The sequence below is a fragment of the Anguilla rostrata genome, chromosome 1 (genome assembly GCF_018555375.3).
Source record: "Anguilla rostrata isolate EN2019 chromosome 1, ASM1855537v3, whole genome shotgun sequence".
NCBI classification, from domain to species: Eukaryota; Metazoa; Chordata; class Actinopteri; order Anguilliformes; family Anguillidae; genus Anguilla; species Anguilla rostrata.
In genome coordinates this window covers 25,773,260-25,790,419 of record NC_057933.1, presented here as the reverse complement: position 1 = coordinate 25,790,419, position 17,160 = coordinate 25,773,260, and the positions used below count along the sequence as shown (strand labels likewise).

The window sequence follows — 17,160 nt, the reverse complement described above, 5'->3', positions numbered from 1 at the left end:
AAATTCAACAGTGCTTTGCTTACACTTCCACTGGCCCTGGTACTGTAGATCCATGCAGATCGACAGCACTGGTAAACAACAAAAAAAACAAAAAAAACAAGTAGGCTAGTCATTATTAAATATGAAAATAATACTTAATTACTACTTTATATAGGTGTTTGTTTTATGTGACAAATGAATTATCAAGCCATCATGAAAAAATAACGGACGATCAAGCTTTAGCATTGGTTACTGATAAGCAACTGTCGATACAGAAACAATCAAGTTATAGCGTAGTTTTAGAGATGGTAGAAACATCCTTTTCACTTTGAAATAAGTCTGATAGGACCCTAAGTAAGTCTGATAGGGCTTATTTAGGGTAGACTAGTCTATATCACGTTCAGTGCAATGGCCTAAAATCGTGGTGGCAGCAGGCATTCAGTGTAGGCAGTGGTGATTAATATAGCAGTCGAAAGCCACTTGCATCTCATAAAATGACTTCTGCACTACTAAAAAGTAACGTCACTTTACCCGTGTTCATTATTATTTTCAGAAACTGGTCGCAAATAGACAGGCTAATAGGCTGGTCTCAATGTTTGTGAAGTGGGAGAAAGGGAGCAAAATTAACCAGTTTTTCTTTCCTTCTAAACAATTCAGGAACATTATATTGTGGGCAGAACAAAAGAACAGAATTTTTTTTAATTTCGATTCTGCTCAGAGCTAACGGATAGAAAAAAAAAATAATTTTCATGTTCTGCTTATTAGTATGCAAATAGAACATTATTGTACTTTCAGGATAGGTAAAACATCTAAATGTACCTCCTCTGTACCTTTATTTCTGAGAGTGTATATAGTGGTCTACTCTACCTTGAATTTATGTCCTGTGTTGTTACTAGGTTGCAATGCAGACGACCTGCAAACGTTCCAGGTTTCAGTCCAGCAAAGGCTCATGCATGCCGCCTCAATGCATAGACTTCGTAAGTATGTCAAAGGTGGCAGACAATGATTAAAAACAGTTGCATTTCCACAATGTTTTGATGTGTATGTTTCCACACTGGTCTCAAAATGTATTTACATTGGCATTTGTTAGCATTCCTCAATGCTAAAAACCTGGCTTGTTGTAGGTCTACTTATGTGCACAGCTCTGTGGTAGCAGTGGTTAAGTGACAAAACTTTAATTCTGAGGCTGATGTTTCCCACTCACTTAGGATCCTTGTATGTTTTAGCTTTTTTTCCCAACTGTCAAATGAAAACATTCTTTTATTATTATTATTTCCCAATCCAAACTTTTAAGTGCCAAGTATATTTTCCTCCTCAAGCACAGCTTCCTCATCTGATTCACTGGCTGTAGACGCCACAGTCCATTCTCGTTTACAGAACAGCATATTAAGCTAACCTGCTGCCCTCTACTGTACATCGGGAGTAGCATCAAAGGACGTGATATAATTTAAGGGAGTGCATACCCACTGGCAGAAACCACTTAGTACAGTTAGCATCCCGCAACTGAAAGGCACATCCGGGATAAGTATGTGTCATCAATCATAATCATGGGTGGTGTACTATGCCTATTACCATTACAACAAGCATGTGAGTTCACCTGGATTTGGGCTGTGAACATATCTCCTATCGCATAGCTGTATTAAACTAGAAAAAGTGAAGTTTAGGGTGAAAATCTGCATTACTGCATTACTAATAAAGTCTTAAATGGATAGCCGAAAATAGGTTAGGGACAGTTTCACAAAGAAGTTCAATTTGGGTGGTTTTTTGACATGCTTAAAACAACTGTTTGTTCAGAAGCAGAGGATGTGACCAAAATGCTTTACCGATTGAGGAATTGTGTTTTCTGGCCTGTCCATCAGACAACAAAGGGAAGGGAACCATATGTTGATAAACTGGCTGTTTGGAGATTTTAAAAAGCCAAAAGTGAATATGAAAAAAAATGTTTTACAATGCTAACAATTTTTTAATATGATATCAGAACATATATGCCACACTGCGAGTGCATGGAAATAAATGGGCCTATAAGAGGGGGGTAAAGAAGACTTTCAAAACCATTTAAATTAATTAAATTTGTTTCCTTGATAAATTAGCCATAAATTTGTCAGAACCCACTTAAATGGAATGCATACTCACTCATCCAAGTATTACATTTTGTTTCGTTTTTTGTTCACTTTCTTATGTCGTGCAATACTGTAAGACATTGTGACTGTGGCTTTTTTATGATTGTTGGTTCGTAGATGCATCCTTGATACACTTTCTTACATGGAAATCATGTGTGCTCGAGACCTATTGTAGTTTGTGTGGTATAAAATAATTTTTTTTAAAATCTCATATAAAGTTGAAATGTGCACTATCATATCAAACAATATTAAAGTGTTGCAGAAAGTTGCAGTAATATTTTACGCTGGTCAGGACTCCCCCATGCTATCAGCTCTCTTGAAGTCACCTGACCTCGTTTCAAACTTTTAATCTGACAGGAATCTCCCTGCAATGATTTCCGCTGATCAAACACTATCATGTTCAGATAAGCGCCAACTGATTTTTAATTTTTAGCAGCTTATCATCACTTTGGTTTTTTGTCACCTCGATCAATCAGATAAACCAGGGATCAAATCAGGGGTTATAAGAGAGCGTGTGACACAGCATGACTCTGAACCGAATAGAGAAGAAGAACAGAGGGAAAAGATGGTTCTCTTAAGAAAAGCATGTATGGTAAGTACAGACCTTTTTACATTTCTATATCCAATTCACCATGATACTCATGCACTCATTTGGCATCATTAATATGAATTAGGAAGAATAAATTAGCTTACTGCAGTGGTTTGGATCTAATTTATTTTTCGTGTAGAGAAAAAACTTTCCCCAGCTGTTGTTGGACAGAGGCTGTTGACCAGGTGTGCCATTATATTCATTACAATCACCTAGTGGACACCCTTATTCTGAACATATAGAAAAGTGGAGAATGTCACTGTTAGTCTCAGGAATAAGTGACAGACGAACCGTATATGGACAGCGTAGACGTACACAGATAAACCATGGAAAGTAAAATATTGTATTGCTCTTTCCATATCAGTTTGATTATCTAAAGACTCGGGTAGACGTTTTCTGTAGCCCTTACTTAATTAGCCCTTCCAGGCAAGTTTTTGTACAATTTTATCTATTTATTTTTAGGTATTTCATTCTAAATTTTCTGATGTTAACTAGTTTTGTGTCATAAAACTATTTCTTGTGATAACTGCAGAGCCTTAATGTGCTCTTGTGGCCAAAACCTATATCATGAGCCCACATTTCAAGATCTCAATGTCCAGTAACATAGCATGTCATCTTGTGCCACTTGTTAGGAGAGGAAAGGAAAATCTCTGTTGTTCCTTATCAATCTATGTAGTTGCATCAATCAGATATTTCCGTTATTATAAATCTAACGTTTTATGTGGTGGAAAATATATAAGTTAACTTGCAGGGTTGTGGTATCTTTATTCAGTGTTACAGTAGCTTTACTCTTTATCCAGTATTATTATTCTTCTGAAACAACCCTGAAAATTGTGAAAATGTAACTAATTTCACAGCATTGGCACTGGATGAGTCAGCCTTTCTCATTGCAGTCTGGCTGAAACTCTTGTATATGGAGACCAATTGAGGGCAGCTGCTGTAACTGAATCTTATTGATTGTCTGACCACTTCTGACCAATTCAATCTGTGGCTTTTGAGTCGTTAATTCTAAACTGTGTGTGGGGAGCCACTTACAGACCAAGACATATTTAAGTGCGTCTCAAGGTTCATGTGAAATATGTTTTGCATTAAAGAATTAACAAAAATTCTCCTATAAATGCTGCACCACCTACTGTCAATATGGTAATTCTGAGATATATTCAGAAATACTAATTTTACAATGCCCATTTTCAATAAAATATGTATAAACTCAATTAGGAAGAGATTGACAGCATCTGTCCTTGAACCCTCAGGTGGCCTGCTGCCTGGCCGTCCTCTTGATGACCACACAGGCGAACCGCGAGGCCAAAAGCGTCTGCAACGCCAAGCTGAAGGTGACGCATAATTACCAGGCAGTGACCCCTGGTGTTCTGGTGGGGAACAGCAACATTCACACCAGGTCCCTGTCTCCCTGGACATGGAGGTGAGCCACACTGTAATGGTGTTGATGCTGAATCAGAGATTAGCCCTCAGAGGCTGATTTAGCTGTATGTTTGCATGAGGGTGATACGGAGGAAGAGGGTCTCAGAATTCAAACCGTCAGCTTCTTGTTTTTATCAAACCACCAATACACCTGTTGCCTGAGCTGGGCAGATTCTGCCACAGTATTGTTGTGGGGGAAAAGAAAGCTTATAAATTATCCCAGCTACACAACAAAGTACACTGTATGGGTATTTTAGTTTAATATCTGCATCGCAAGCATCAAATCTATCAGTGGATATTTATAAAAGTTAATGGTCAATTGGATGAAAGTGATATGTAGATTAAAAAAACAATTGAGCTGTACAGAAGTTGACAAAAACATTCATTCAGAGGTGGATGCATTTATCAGAGTAGATTTGTATATTTTACAAAACCCTGACAGCAACCCGCATAAAATATCACTCTGTGCGCCTCCTTTCCTAGGATAAACTTTGAGGAGAAGAGGATCCCCAAGACTATCTCCGAGGCAGTCTGCAGCTCCAACTACTGCATAGACCCCAACAGCAGGCCTGACTGGGCCCAGCATGAAGTTAAGCTGAACTCTGTGCCTATAGCACAGAACCAGCTGGTGCTGCACTTCAACAAGACGCTTGACTGCTACAAGGCCTCCTTCATCTCCGTCACTGTGGGCTGCACCTGCGTCCGGGCCAGAATGGAATAAACAACCAATCAATATGAGAAATTAATCATAGTTACCTGTGTTTTTTTCTGGCATTTGTAATTTGACAATGTCATTTCTTTTTTACTTTAAGGGCTTGCATTTCCCATAACAAATGGTAGCAGCTTGCCTCATTATTGAAACTGTAATTATTGTAGATTTAAAGAAAAACTGAACAGTTTTGAATGTAAACTTATAGCAAGTGATTTCACTAAACATTAATGGTCTGGCATAGATTTTAAAAGTAAATGCCTGGGATTCAACCAACATTTGTCATTAACTTTGATGAACAATAAAAAGCTAGAATTAATTTTTCTTTAGAAACACAGTTTTGTGAGTTCACCAATTACTAAACTTCATTTGTGACAAAAATGTGAGAAGCTTGCACTTATGTGTAGGAAAACGTTGAGAAAGATTTTTTTTAACAAAGTTAAATCCATTGTTACTCTTGCCTTAATAATAATTTGAAAAATATCTTTCCATCTCATTTTTTCTTACCAACTTTTGGAATCACCAGTTGATACTGGATACGCACGCACGCACGCACGCACACACACAAAACAGCCCTGCAGATAAAGATCAACTTACCCTGCAGTTCAAGCAGTCTTGAAGGCAAAGCGATTAATCACTTGAGGAGTGACACATTCTTCAATGACAAAACTAGATATAGAAAAATGCTGCAAATGTTATTGATGAAACGTAAAAGGAAATCAGTCTCTGGGGGAACAAACCCAGTTGAGTCCCACTGTTGAGGCCAAGATCCAAATCTCGGAGTACTGTATAGAGACCAGCCTGCATTCATTCATTTAGAAGTGGCTTTACCAGCTGAGCTACTCAGTGAGTCACCAGCTTAATGCTCTTTCCTGAATTCATCTGAATGACTGCTGAACTCACCTGACGTGTCAGCGAGTTGGAAAAGTAATGCGTGAAATTATTTGCAAGTTAAAGTGTAGGACGAAGGCTGATTGAATGGCCCAACGTTAATTTGGCAGCACAACAACAACTCTTAGTTTACGCTAATTGGGTACGCACTGGCTACATGACATAATTTTTAATAGGCGATGCGGGGGGGACTAGATTCCCTCTAGTGTGACTTAGAGGAAAAACTAGTCAAGGACCAGGAGGAACAAATCTCATAATCAAAAGCATTTACAAATATGATATCGCTGGATATCATTACATATAGTTTGAGTTGCACTTGCATAGAAAATGATTTAAGTTACACAGCATTATAACAACTTTATTTGCTATGTAATTATAATCACATCAATATTGAATGCACATTTACCACCAAACAGTAAAATCTAGTATGTGTTGGAATAGAATGAAAACACAAAGAACAAAAAAGCACAAGGTAATGTTTTATCGTATTATGCAATGTGCTTGTTTAGTTGATGTTCAATGAATGTAAATAAAGTGACTGTTTTACCATTTACAATTTAGAAAATTTATGACTGATGTTACAAAATGACTATTAATTTTCTGGCACTGCTGTGCTTGCTGAAAATGAGAACTTTTCATTTCATTTCTTCTTACATTGTCTGCTCCACAGTAAATGTCCTTTTCTCGCTCCGATACTGTAATTCCACTGAAAAGCGCACTTCACGCCATCTGAGGGACTAAGGGTAAGGTGTATTGTTCTTGTTTAATTGCCCAGTTCCCAACAGTTGTATCATATCACTGTTGTCAATGGAAGGATTTAAGTCAACTACGCAAACATAAGCAGATGGGTATGCAAAGCTATTTTGAATATTGTCTCACAAAGGAAAATCAAAATCTTTGAATGAATAGAACGCATGTATTTATATGCCTCACACCCATGGTTGACTCGGGAAATGCAGTTATGAAACATAATCTTGAAACAAAGAAATTAACCGGGATGTCAAAATGTTCACACTGAAAGATGTTGCAGACTTTTAATAAGTTTTATAGCAAGGAAGCAAGTCTCTTTCTAACCTCAAAAGCAAAGGCAATAATAAAGCAACGCAAATTTGGACTGGCCAAGTTTCACTTACATTACATTTTAGGCATTTAATGGAAAATCTCATCCACAGTGACTTACACATCTTACATTGCTAACACACAATCTATCTACACAGCTGGACATTTGCTGAAGCTTTCGAGGTTAAGCATCTTGGTCAAGGGTGCGTTGGCAGTGTTTCTATTTCGTTACCTTCTTTAACCTGCATCATTTACCCAAGCAGAAGAATTGAAATTCAACATTCAATGTGATTACATTTTTCCCGCCTAAAATCTGTTGCTAGGCACTCTTCAGCCCAGCTTTTGTAAAGAGGAATACATTGTGTAATCATATACATATGGAACCATATACAAAATGTCAAACCCAAATAATGTTGCCCTGTTAAATATTCCATAAGCTTGAGGGTTTGAAGTTACTTGATTTTCTTGTTCTGCCAGGATGTAACCTTGGCAGTAATTCTTGAGCAAACAAAAATGTCTTCCCTAAATACTTTCTCTCTAGCACTTCCTCTGGTCGGTCAGGCACCTGTAATCTGCCTGTGAATGATGCAGCATTTCAATTTGAATTGGCATTGATTGGGCATTCCCAAATTCATAGAGAAAATACTATTTAATTGCACAAATTATTCATTAGAATACATTAAAAAGAGAGTGTGTGTATGTGTGTGTGTATGTGTGTGTGTGTGTGTCTTAACTTACACTATTCCCAGCCCAGATCAAGTTATAAAAGAAAGATTAAATAAGAGAGCTTAGGAAAATATGACATACAATATGTACTCATTCATTCAAAGAGAGAGAGGTGAGCGAGCAAGCGAGAGAATGAGGAAGTATGTCTGGACAGTTTTTCTTTTTTCCTTCTCCACAGTGTGATCAAAAGTGACTCACTAGCGAATGAAAGTCAACGGCATGAGAGAGGTGGCAACTAGGAGGCAACTGAGAGGAGGATTTTATAGGAAGAGAGAGAGACAGGGAGAGATGGAGTAAGTCAGAGAAAGAGGGAGAGAGTAAGAAAGAGAGAGAGAGAAGGAAGAGAGAGAAAAAAGTGAAAGAGAGGCATGCAGACGCAGGAGGGTGTGGAGGTGATATTGTGCCAGTACTGTCCGTGACCGCGCTGTGTGGTCACCACGACCATCGCTCAGTACCAACAGCCCTCGAAAGACTGTAAGTATTGGCGTTCTTCACTGTCCTAAACCCTCCCAACGACAGCTGCAGACTGAACTCTCCGTCTCGGTGTTCTTTTCCTACTTTACTGTTTCCTAATTGCACACGGCTGGGGGGTACAGTCCACCCCATGCACTGGCTGAACAGACAACTGAACTGCTGAGGTTACACTCGCAGATGATAGTGAAATGTGGCAGCACCTCTAATTGCACAGGCTGGGTATTATTTTGTAAGTTTCTCTTAAGAGAACAAAAACACGTGTTCTAATTATTCTTTCTTGTGGTGAACGTTTGCCCTTTACTTATCCCAGCCTATCAATGTGTAACCAGTGTTGTAAATAGAGATCTCTGTGTTGAATCAACCTAGTATGTGGGTGCTCAAGTCATAACGGTGATTTTTTCTGAAATATTGCCCAGTAATATGACTCGAAATTCAAGAGTTTGTAAAGACATAGTTGTTTTTCAGGCAGGCTTAGGTGTTAGTTCGTGTTCAGGCATTGTTGTTGAATCAATCCCTCCTCAGTCACACACACAGTAAGGGCGTGTAGCACACTCCGTTGGATTAGATTGTTTGTCATATAAGAACAATCAACATTGCAGCAGTTTCTCTTCTTTGTAAATGGCCTGACAAAGGAGGTGTGTGTGTATGTGTGTGAGAGTGCACGCTGTCAGCTTTAATTTGAGGGTATTTACATCCACATTGGGTGATCCGTGTAGGAATTACTCCTCTTTTTATAAATATTCCCCCCATTTTGGGGGAGCAAAAGTAATAGAACCGATGTCCCTCAGTTGTGGTGTTCCGGTGTGAATAGTCAAGCAAGCACATCTGCCTAACCTTAAAAGCAAAAGCAAATAAGAAAAATAAAACAATGCAAACTTGGGCTGCCAAAGTTTCACTTGCATTGCATTATGCATATTAGGCATTTAATGAACATTAACTGAATCTTATCCAGAGCAACTTACACAGCTTACACTACTAACACCCAATCTATCTATACAGCTGGATATTTACTGAAGCAATCAATGTTAAGCCTTGCTCAAGGGCACAATGCCACTGTTTCTGTTTTGTTTCTTCCTTTAGTGTGCATAATTTCCCCATCTGGGAAATTAAAATGTAACCATCAAAATAATTTTTTTTTTTTCCACAAAAGTGTGTCTCGGTACTCTGGCCCAACTTTTTTTTAAAGAGGAACTGTGGAATCACGCACATATGGAATTATATACAAAAAGACAAACCATAATAATGCTTTACTGTTAAATGTGCCGAAAGCTTATGGGTTTAAGGTGACCAAAAGCAATTGGACAAAATACATAATCTGAAATAAAGTCATCAAATTTAGTACTTAGTTGCTCATCCTTTGCTGATTGGCTCAAGGAAATAAAAACATTTTTCATGAATGCACCTTGGCACCAAACTTGCCTATGTGATCCTTTCTGTCACGCTGTACAGTTGTGATGTCTTTTTTCCCAGTGCCATCTTTGTTTTTCTCCTCCAGAGAGGACGTTACGTAGCAGCATGGCCCCAGTCGCGATGCTGGCATTGGGCTGGACAGCCGCGAGGTCACTGTCCCCGGAGTTAATCCTCGCTGCCCTGCTCTGTCTCATCGCACTCATAAAATTCCTCGCCATCTGCTCCCAGTGCAACAGGTCAGTCCTCGGTTTGTCCTTCCTCACGTGGCCTCCTCTGGATTAAGCCTGTCTGCTGTCCCAGTAGTTGCCTGTGGGCAGTGTCATGCAAATATTCTCAAAAAAATGAAACTGAAAAAAAAATTCATTTAAAAAATATTAACTTGTGGGCAGGACCGTTCTGGTGCTGACAAATCACTGGTAGGACATCCAGAGGCTGTAACCAATCAGATGTCGGAAGTGATTAGGCAGCCAGGTGTAGAAGGCCAGTTTCATGGTGCCTGGGCACTGGATTTTAAATTTTGTTTGGAGAGAAAAGTGCCCTTCAGTCCACTGACACCTCTTCCACCAGCAACTTAGTTTTCCCAAGAGGTCTCTCAACTAAGCCCATGCAACCCTTCATCTGCTTTGCTTCAGCAGTGTGATGGGGTGGCATTACAGTATTACAGCTGGAGACTTTCACAGTGAACACTCTAAAACAACATATTAACCTCATGGCCACTGTTCAGTGTCTAATCATTTAGCAAACTTGGCTCTGTGTACTGTTGATCACATGGTTCCAGCCACAGAGTACAGTGGGAACATTGAACGTGGTAAGCGTGGAAGTCTTTAGGCTAGGATTGGGTGTATAAAACAAACTGAAGGAGCTCTGGGCTCAGTCATTTGTGGTTAAGCAAACAATACAAAGGGGTTCTGCCTAGAGTATTGTGGGAATCTTGGTCCTTGATACTAAGATATTGATAGTAATGTGTCCCTTTCAAACAGGAACAATACCAACTTCGACCATTTTATTTGCCTTAAAATTGAGTTATGTATACCTTAGATAAGTTTAATAATAGTTTAATAAATGTAATGTAAATGTAATGTAGACCTTTAATACTGAGTGAAGTTCTGTGAGAGAATATCTTGTCCGAAACTAGAGCTGAACTTCTGGACCTTGTGCTCAGTGCATCATGGGTAGTCAGGCATAGCAGCCACTCCCCTTTGGATTCTAGGAACAGACCCGGCGATTTTGTCGGCTCCAGGAATCTCTGCGATGCAGGAGTGGCCTTGTCTCAATGTGCGGTCAGAACAGGTTCAGAAAGATGACAACTTGCTTTAGTCCCTCAAATTCTGTTCCTGTTGTTTAAGAAAAAATTTGGTCAGGGTCTAAAATGAAAAGGCTGCAAGCAAGTGTTGAATGCCGTGAATCGTTTGGCCTTGCTTCGCTGTGGCGGTAGGCTGGCATGATGGCATGATGTTGATAGACTCTGTAAATCATTCTCTGTGTTTGATTGTACACATTTGTGCCCACATGGGAGGTGTTTAGAATTTAAGAGCTGTTAAACTTGTTATCTCTACTTTATCTACCCTGGGATCTTGACAAAAAAAACCGAACAGCTGCTGTTGCCTTTTAATGTCTCTTTCACTGCTTAGCTGTCAGATATATTCATCTTGGGTTTTACCTTGGGGAACCTGCTTAGTTGTGAGTGTGTGTTTGTTTATGCGTGTGTGTGTGTGTGAGAGAGAGAGAGAGAGAGAGAGAGAGAGGGAGAGAGAGAGAGAGTCTTTGATGCCTTTTTCCCCACACCAACACATGCACATGGAAACGTCTAAAACATGATATTAGTACGTTATGGATCATGGAATATATGAGAACCTCAGTCTGATGGATGGGTCTTACTACTTATTTGTCAATCAGTCCCACTTATAACCAGAAGAGGGTAGCAGACTCCTCAGAAACTCCCATGGCACTGAATTATTGCCTTGCATTAATATATGAGCTTTTTCCAGCCCAATGAAGTCACAGAGATAAGTAAAATGAATGCCAGAAATGTCAATATTGTGGATATTCTGTTTTCTGTTTCCTGACAGTTGCGTGTAGTGGGCATAGTTCACAGTCAAGAATGGCTTGTTCTATGCAAGATGTGGTCCATACCCTATGTAGAGCTTTTTGAATAACCTAACAAATTAGAGGTGTGATGTACAGTAGTTACCATGTATCGCTAATGTATTCACAATGTCACAAATCTCTTTTGCAGAGAGACATTTGAACCGAAAGAGCCCTCTCAAACAGAGAAATCCCCATCGTCTCTGATACAGGTGGTGAGTAAGGAGAATGATAAATATTCAAAGCCTACCAAACACTATCCTCAGAGCAGCTCTGTTGTTTGGCTGGCCAAACACAAGGGCTTTTATTCATGTTTGCATAATGTGCATTATCTAGACCTGACACACCAAACAGGTATCGCTTAGTTTATACCTATTTCATAATTCTTTCCCTCTCTTGGCTTCACTTTCTCTATTATTTTCCCTCCATCTATTCCATCCTTTTTTCTAATTCTGTCTGATTCTTGGACAGCAATGAGACAACAACAGGCACCTCCTTTGTTTAAATGCCTGCATAGTATAGCTTATTCATGCACAGTATTTTAAATAGCCCACGGGAACTGTTTGGCTGATATGCACCATTTAAAAAAAAGAATCAGTTTTCAGGACCTTGACGCAGACTTTGTTAGCAGTGTCACATTAGCACCGTCGTCTCTGGAACTGCATTATACTGGTAACTCCTTGGAATATTCACCCACCTGTTCTTGTGGTTCTGTTTCATGTGGTTTTGTGTCCTACAGGTTAACCTGGAGGACACTGCCATGTCCACAGAGAATCCCTGTTTTGAATATGTCGCAAAAGATGAACAAGGTAAACTTTTTATCTGTAGCATTAAAAGATTTGCCCCAGACACCCAGTGTAATCTGTCACATTTTGTAGATGGCTGCTGATTTTATGCCATTTTGTCACCCTCGTATCAGTATCAAACAGGTCTGCAGATGCAAAGGCTAATGTTGATTCGTAGCAATGCTGCCGTGCATTGTTTGTTTTTAAAATGGTATTGGTGATGCTTCAGGTAACACAAGCATTTCAATTAAAAAAACAAATTAATTTCTGACAGCTGTGGTTTCGAAATGCACTATTTTCTAATGGCAGCCACCAGCACTGTACAAACATGATGATCTTGTACAATTAACACGAGTGCTTTTTCACACCTGAGTAAGCTACAGCTATTAGCTGTTATTGGCTGTTACCGTCAATGAAATTTTTCCTCACTATAGTTCCGAGACCCACGTCACAGAGAGAATCCACTCAGGTGTCTATGGAATCTGGGCAAGTGTGGTACACACCATGGAGAAGCCACACCAATTCACTGAACCACCAAGGCAAGACAAAATTACCTTCGCTACTGATATCAACTCCATGCAGTAAAATGCTTACTGTCAAATCGATTCTTATAGAGTACATGTAGTCCCTATTGGACATTGTCAGAGTTGCATTAACACCGGACATTAACTGTGCAGTTAACATCAACAATGCAGTTTCAAAGGCTAGTACCATTATTCTTGCTTTATTATTAGTAATATTATTGTTGTTGTTAATCATTTGTTTGTTGGCTGGACCGCAACAGCGGGGCCAGCCCTACAAACGCGAATGTCTGTGACTGACTGAGTGAGTGACTGAGTGAGTGATGAAGTTACACCATTGGTCGGCCGAGTTATGAAGTCACATCATTGGTCGGCCGGATCACGTGTGTTAGGTCCAGCCATATACTAGATTTTAACCTGGTCTTGTTTTTTTCTTTTGTTTTGCTCTCTTCTTCTGCCTTTCCCTGCAGATCACATGGGCAACTCACTCAATCATGAACCAAACCCAGCCGAGTCTCCGGGCCGCGCTTTTGCCAGAGCTCCAACACCCTCTGGAGTAGCAGCTACCCCACTGCAGGAGGGGGCGAGCATGTGGCTCCCATCAGCCCATTCTGAGATTTCAAGTCGCCCGAGAGACGCCCCAATAGAGCGGGTTCGGCCCCTCTGGCAGTCGGAGACACGGGAAGACAACGGTGGCATTCCGGAAAGTTCCACCGGCTCCGTTTCTCAGCATTGGATCAGAGCGCAGCATACCTATGAGAGCCTAGAAGACATGCGGCCAGCCACCTCTGAGGAGAGAGAAAGCAACGGCTACCAGACTGTGGAAGAGTTCAATGCCTCAGTGCCTTACCTGTCCGACAGCATGCGAAGGGCTGGATCAGACCTGCTGTCTCCTCCCACTGCGGATGAGGGGGTGGAGGAATGGATGATGGGCATGGGACCGAAAGCTATGTATGCCCAGGTGAGCAAGAAATGCAAGAACCCTGCCCAGCCGTCACATACACTGCCAGAGGGGGAGGAGCCTGTTCCATTGCCCAACCTACTTCTGGAGGAAGAGGAGGAGCCTGCTCCACCACCTGTCCCAGACAGGAACTTTGAGATGTAGGCATTCATTCCAACAGCTCAGCATGTAAGGGCACTGGAAGTTATATACAAAAGCCAAACCTGCATGTGTATTTATTATTATTATTATTATTATTATTATTATTATTATTATTATTATTATTATTATTATTATTATTATTAATATTATTATTATTTTATTACAGGATGGTATAGCTGGTAGTAACATATGCATACACACACAATCATTTATCTGAAAACTTTTCAAAAAGGTGTTAAACATTGCCTTTCTACATGTTTAGGAATAGATACATTCAGAGATTGCAGGTGAAAGAGAAATCATCAAGTAGAGTTCTGATAAGAACTGGAAGGAACCCCAATATTTTGTGGAACAGCCCACATCTGATCTCATCCCAGTTAAATGTAAATGACAGCAATCGCATCCCAAACTCAGTTCAGTTTACACATAAATGAATGTGCGTGTATGCCAAAAGGACAGTTATAGTTTATAGGCATAATGAAACATACCACTTGAAAACCCATCACACGGTACATTTTAAAAATCTGTTCTCAGGCAATTTCCAGTTGCATGTAGACCATACATCATTGCTAAACTACTTCTTCAAGGTGGGGGGGACTTTATATTCCTGTAAAATAGCTTCATTGTCTATGTTTTATCCAACTATTGCGTTCTTTCTGTTTTTCTTGTCGCTTTTGTTTGTTACATACAGTATATCCTGGTGTTGACGCAACAAGTATTGATTTCCCAACCTAAACATGGATTATCGGATCATTAAAATAGGGTAGGATATGATCCATTTGCTCTGTCAGCAATGTCCTATCTTGGTTCGAGGCGAAAGTGTGCCAAATGCATGACCCCAGCCAATCAGGACAGCCCAGTCCCTTTAAATGAGCATTGTTCCCATCACCAGGGTGTATCTTTATTTACCGCCACGGTATTTGCTCTCTGTCGCCAGCACAGGCAGTTTGGCACTGTCCCAGGCCCGCATTGCATCACACTATACGATCTGTCAAATGTCTGAGATTCATTTGAGCATTCCAGACCTTTAGACATTCGGCGACACAGCGCCCCACCTACAGCCAACAACTGAAACCGCTCCCAGTCTTGAGTCACGGTTGGAACGACAAGCCATTAGAACCTGTGGCTTGTCATGTCATAGTACAGAAATGTATATTTTTATAATATATAACAGGAATATCATGATATTTCCTTTCACACTAAAAATTCCTTTTCACAATTATATGCCTGTATTATATTTGTTAAAATACGTATTCGAAATGCATGCTACTAACCAGATCTACAAACATATGAGAGAAGGATATTGTTCTCTGATTAATTTATTTTTTGTCAGTAATCTGCAGAACTTTTACTGTGGTACTGTGAATGGGCCAATCAGCAAGCAGGACTGGAACTCCATTTTATAGTGTGCAATATCAAGAGCTATGTCTCTCTAATGGCAGACAGTCCTGTTCATCTGGTCAGCCTGCTGAAAGGTGGTAGAGACGTAAGAAATAGCCAGGATGAAGGCGATGCGGGCAGTCCCTGATAATTGGCGAACGCATTAGAGACAACATAAGGAACATATGAGCTGACCATATGGTTGCTATACAGAATATGTGCTGTTACTCTCGTGGTAACAGGCACACAGGAAGTATAGAAGCAGAAAATTGGTTCTGCAATAGATCACTGAAAACTGATCACTTACTGTACGTCACAATTTGTTCCTGTATTAGGTCTCTGTTAGGTTTAAATAGGACTATATCTGAAAATAGTATTTGCATACAGACCTTGGACCTCAGATGTATTCTCTGACGTCTTTGATGCAAATTCCAAGCAACTGTTAAAAGAATTAGGTCTTGTTAGTAAAGCTAACACACTTGCACATTTTGGGTCGCTATGTACAGAAAACATTGAATTCAAATTCTTCTGAACTTGTATTGATATCTCCATATAGTTGTGGATTGTGACCCCCTCTCGAAGGCTGTGATTCGTCCTTGAAACACCTGTGTATAATTTGTCTGATGATTGTAACTGCACAACTACAGTCATGTAAATTAATAATTTATCTCTGTGGGATGGTACATTAATTTGTGAATGACACACCAGGCTTTTGATTACAAATCTTTCCTTGTTTTCAAAGCACTCTGTTTGAAATTGTTTAATTAATGATACCGATTTAGGTTTTATCCATTGTCTTAAATAAACAATTAATTACACATTAGAACAGTTCTATAAAGTATTGTGATTATTTCTCTATAGCATTCACATATGGCATTGTTACCTTACTAGTATCTACTTTATGTATAGACACATTCATCAGTAAACGTTTATTTTTCAAAATGATCCAATTGTCAAGTTCTCTGGTATTATTGGCTCACAGTGCTGACTGTTAAAACCACCTTATAAATGCTGGATTTTTATGAAACAAAAAATGCCACCCTTAACACAGTCTCAGCCCACAAACATATGATTCACTTCAAGTCACTCACACCTAGAAACCAGCATGCTTGAAACAACAGCAAATTTTCATTGTCTGCCGAGTCCAAAAAAAAATAGTATTTCACTTTTGCAACAACTTTTTGTGTCTTAGTACTCAGACCTAGTACATCTGATGAATATGTACTAACATGTTCTTATTCATTAATTAGTATAACACTCAACACTTAGGTCTGATACCAGCTGTGTTCATATGGTTTCTTGTGTTTTCATGCCAGAATTGGTTTCTCCATGGTGAAAATATATTTTGCATGCCTATGAAAGAATAAAAAATGTTTGTTTAACACTAATGTTTTGGTAAAAAGGACTTTAATCCAAGCTCTGGCACAAGTTTTTCATTAAAACATTAGGTTGAGCAAACAACATGAGTGTTATTTGTATTTTTAAAAAATAACAAAAAATGTTTTTCTTTTTTAAAGGCAGCTTGCATAGCTACTGAATAGGCCACTGTGTTTATAAGTTACTGTATGAAGGTGGGTGTATGAAACTAATCACAGATAAAGCAATTGGCTGTGCAGTCAGGCCAAAGTCCAGGTTCCAACTTTTTGTCCAGCTTTACAGAAGTTGTGCAATAACTTTTGTAAACCATTTTTGATTCTAAAAATGGCTATTCTAATGGTGTTTCTCTCAACTTGTTGGCAGACTTCATAAGAATTTAGCTGCGATATAGCTGAGTCAGGTAGTGAAACGGCAGAACAAAGCACTTCTGAAAGGTAGAAATGTATAAACTTGCAGGCAGTGCTCGGTTGTGCATTCAACATAAAGTTAACTGTGTCATGGAACTGAATTTATCGCTTTTTATTTGCATAT

The 17,160-nt window shown here is 39.4% G+C and overlaps 2 protein-coding genes across 3 annotated transcripts; both read left to right on the top strand.

Annotated features, from left to right (window-relative positions):
* Window positions 1-2,496: 2,496 nt before the first annotated feature.
* Window positions 2,497-5,339, top strand: il17a/f2 (interleukin 17a/f2). Its single transcript, XM_064331904.1, has 3 exons — window positions 2,497-2,691; window positions 3,942-4,111; window positions 4,594-5,339. The coding sequence occupies exons 1-3, from the start codon at window positions 2,665-2,667 to the stop codon at window positions 4,829-4,831; spliced, it is 435 nt and encodes a 144-aa protein (XP_064187974.1). The 5' UTR covers window positions 2,497-2,664; the 3' UTR covers window positions 4,832-5,339.
* Window positions 5,340-7,617: 2,278 nt separating this feature from the next.
* Window positions 7,618-16,640, top strand: LOC135253071 (uncharacterized). 2 transcript variants are annotated; one of them, XM_064331882.1, is made up of 6 exons: window positions 7,618-7,969; window positions 9,465-9,615; window positions 11,616-11,679; window positions 12,204-12,273; window positions 12,684-12,788; window positions 13,241-16,640. In XM_064331882.1, exons 2-6 carry the CDS (start codon window positions 9,485-9,487, stop codon window positions 13,873-13,875), a joined length of 1,005 nt encoding a protein of 334 aa, XP_064187952.1. In that variant the 5' UTR covers window positions 7,618-7,969; window positions 9,465-9,484; the 3' UTR covers window positions 13,876-16,640. The 2 variants fall into 2 exon arrangements, with proteins under 2 accessions (XP_064187952.1, XP_064187958.1); XM_064331888.1 differs by lacking the exons at window positions 7,618-7,969; window positions 9,465-9,615 and adding an exon at window positions 10,412-10,810.
* Window positions 16,641-17,160: the final 520 nt, after the last annotated feature.

What these genes read in the sequence shown, in the direction of transcription:
- LOC135253071 (XM_064331882.1), top strand. Translation starts at nt 9,485, where the DNA reads ATGGCCCCAGTCGCGATGCTGGCATTGGGCTGGACAGCCGCGAGGTCA. An exon ending in ATCTGCTCCCAGTGCAACAG is followed by an intron (nt 9,616 to 11,615) that starts GTCAGTCCTCGG and finishes TCTCTTTTGCAG; the next exon opens with AGAGACATTTGAACCGAAAG. An exon ending in CATCGTCTCTGATACAGGTG is followed by an intron (nt 11,680 to 12,203) that starts GTGAGTAAGGAG and finishes TGTGTCCTACAG; the next exon opens with GTTAACCTGGAGGACACTGC.
- il17a/f2 (XM_064331904.1), top strand. Translation starts at nt 2,665, where the DNA reads ATGGTTCTCTTAAGAAAAGCATGTATG. An exon ending in TCTTAAGAAAAGCATGTATG is followed by an intron (nt 2,692 to 3,941) that starts GTAAGTACAGAC and finishes TTGAACCCTCAG; the next exon opens with GTGGCCTGCTGCCTGGCCGT. An exon ending in CTGTCTCCCTGGACATGGAG is followed by an intron (nt 4,112 to 4,593) that starts GTGAGCCACACT and finishes CTCCTTTCCTAG; the next exon opens with GATAAACTTTGAGGAGAAGA.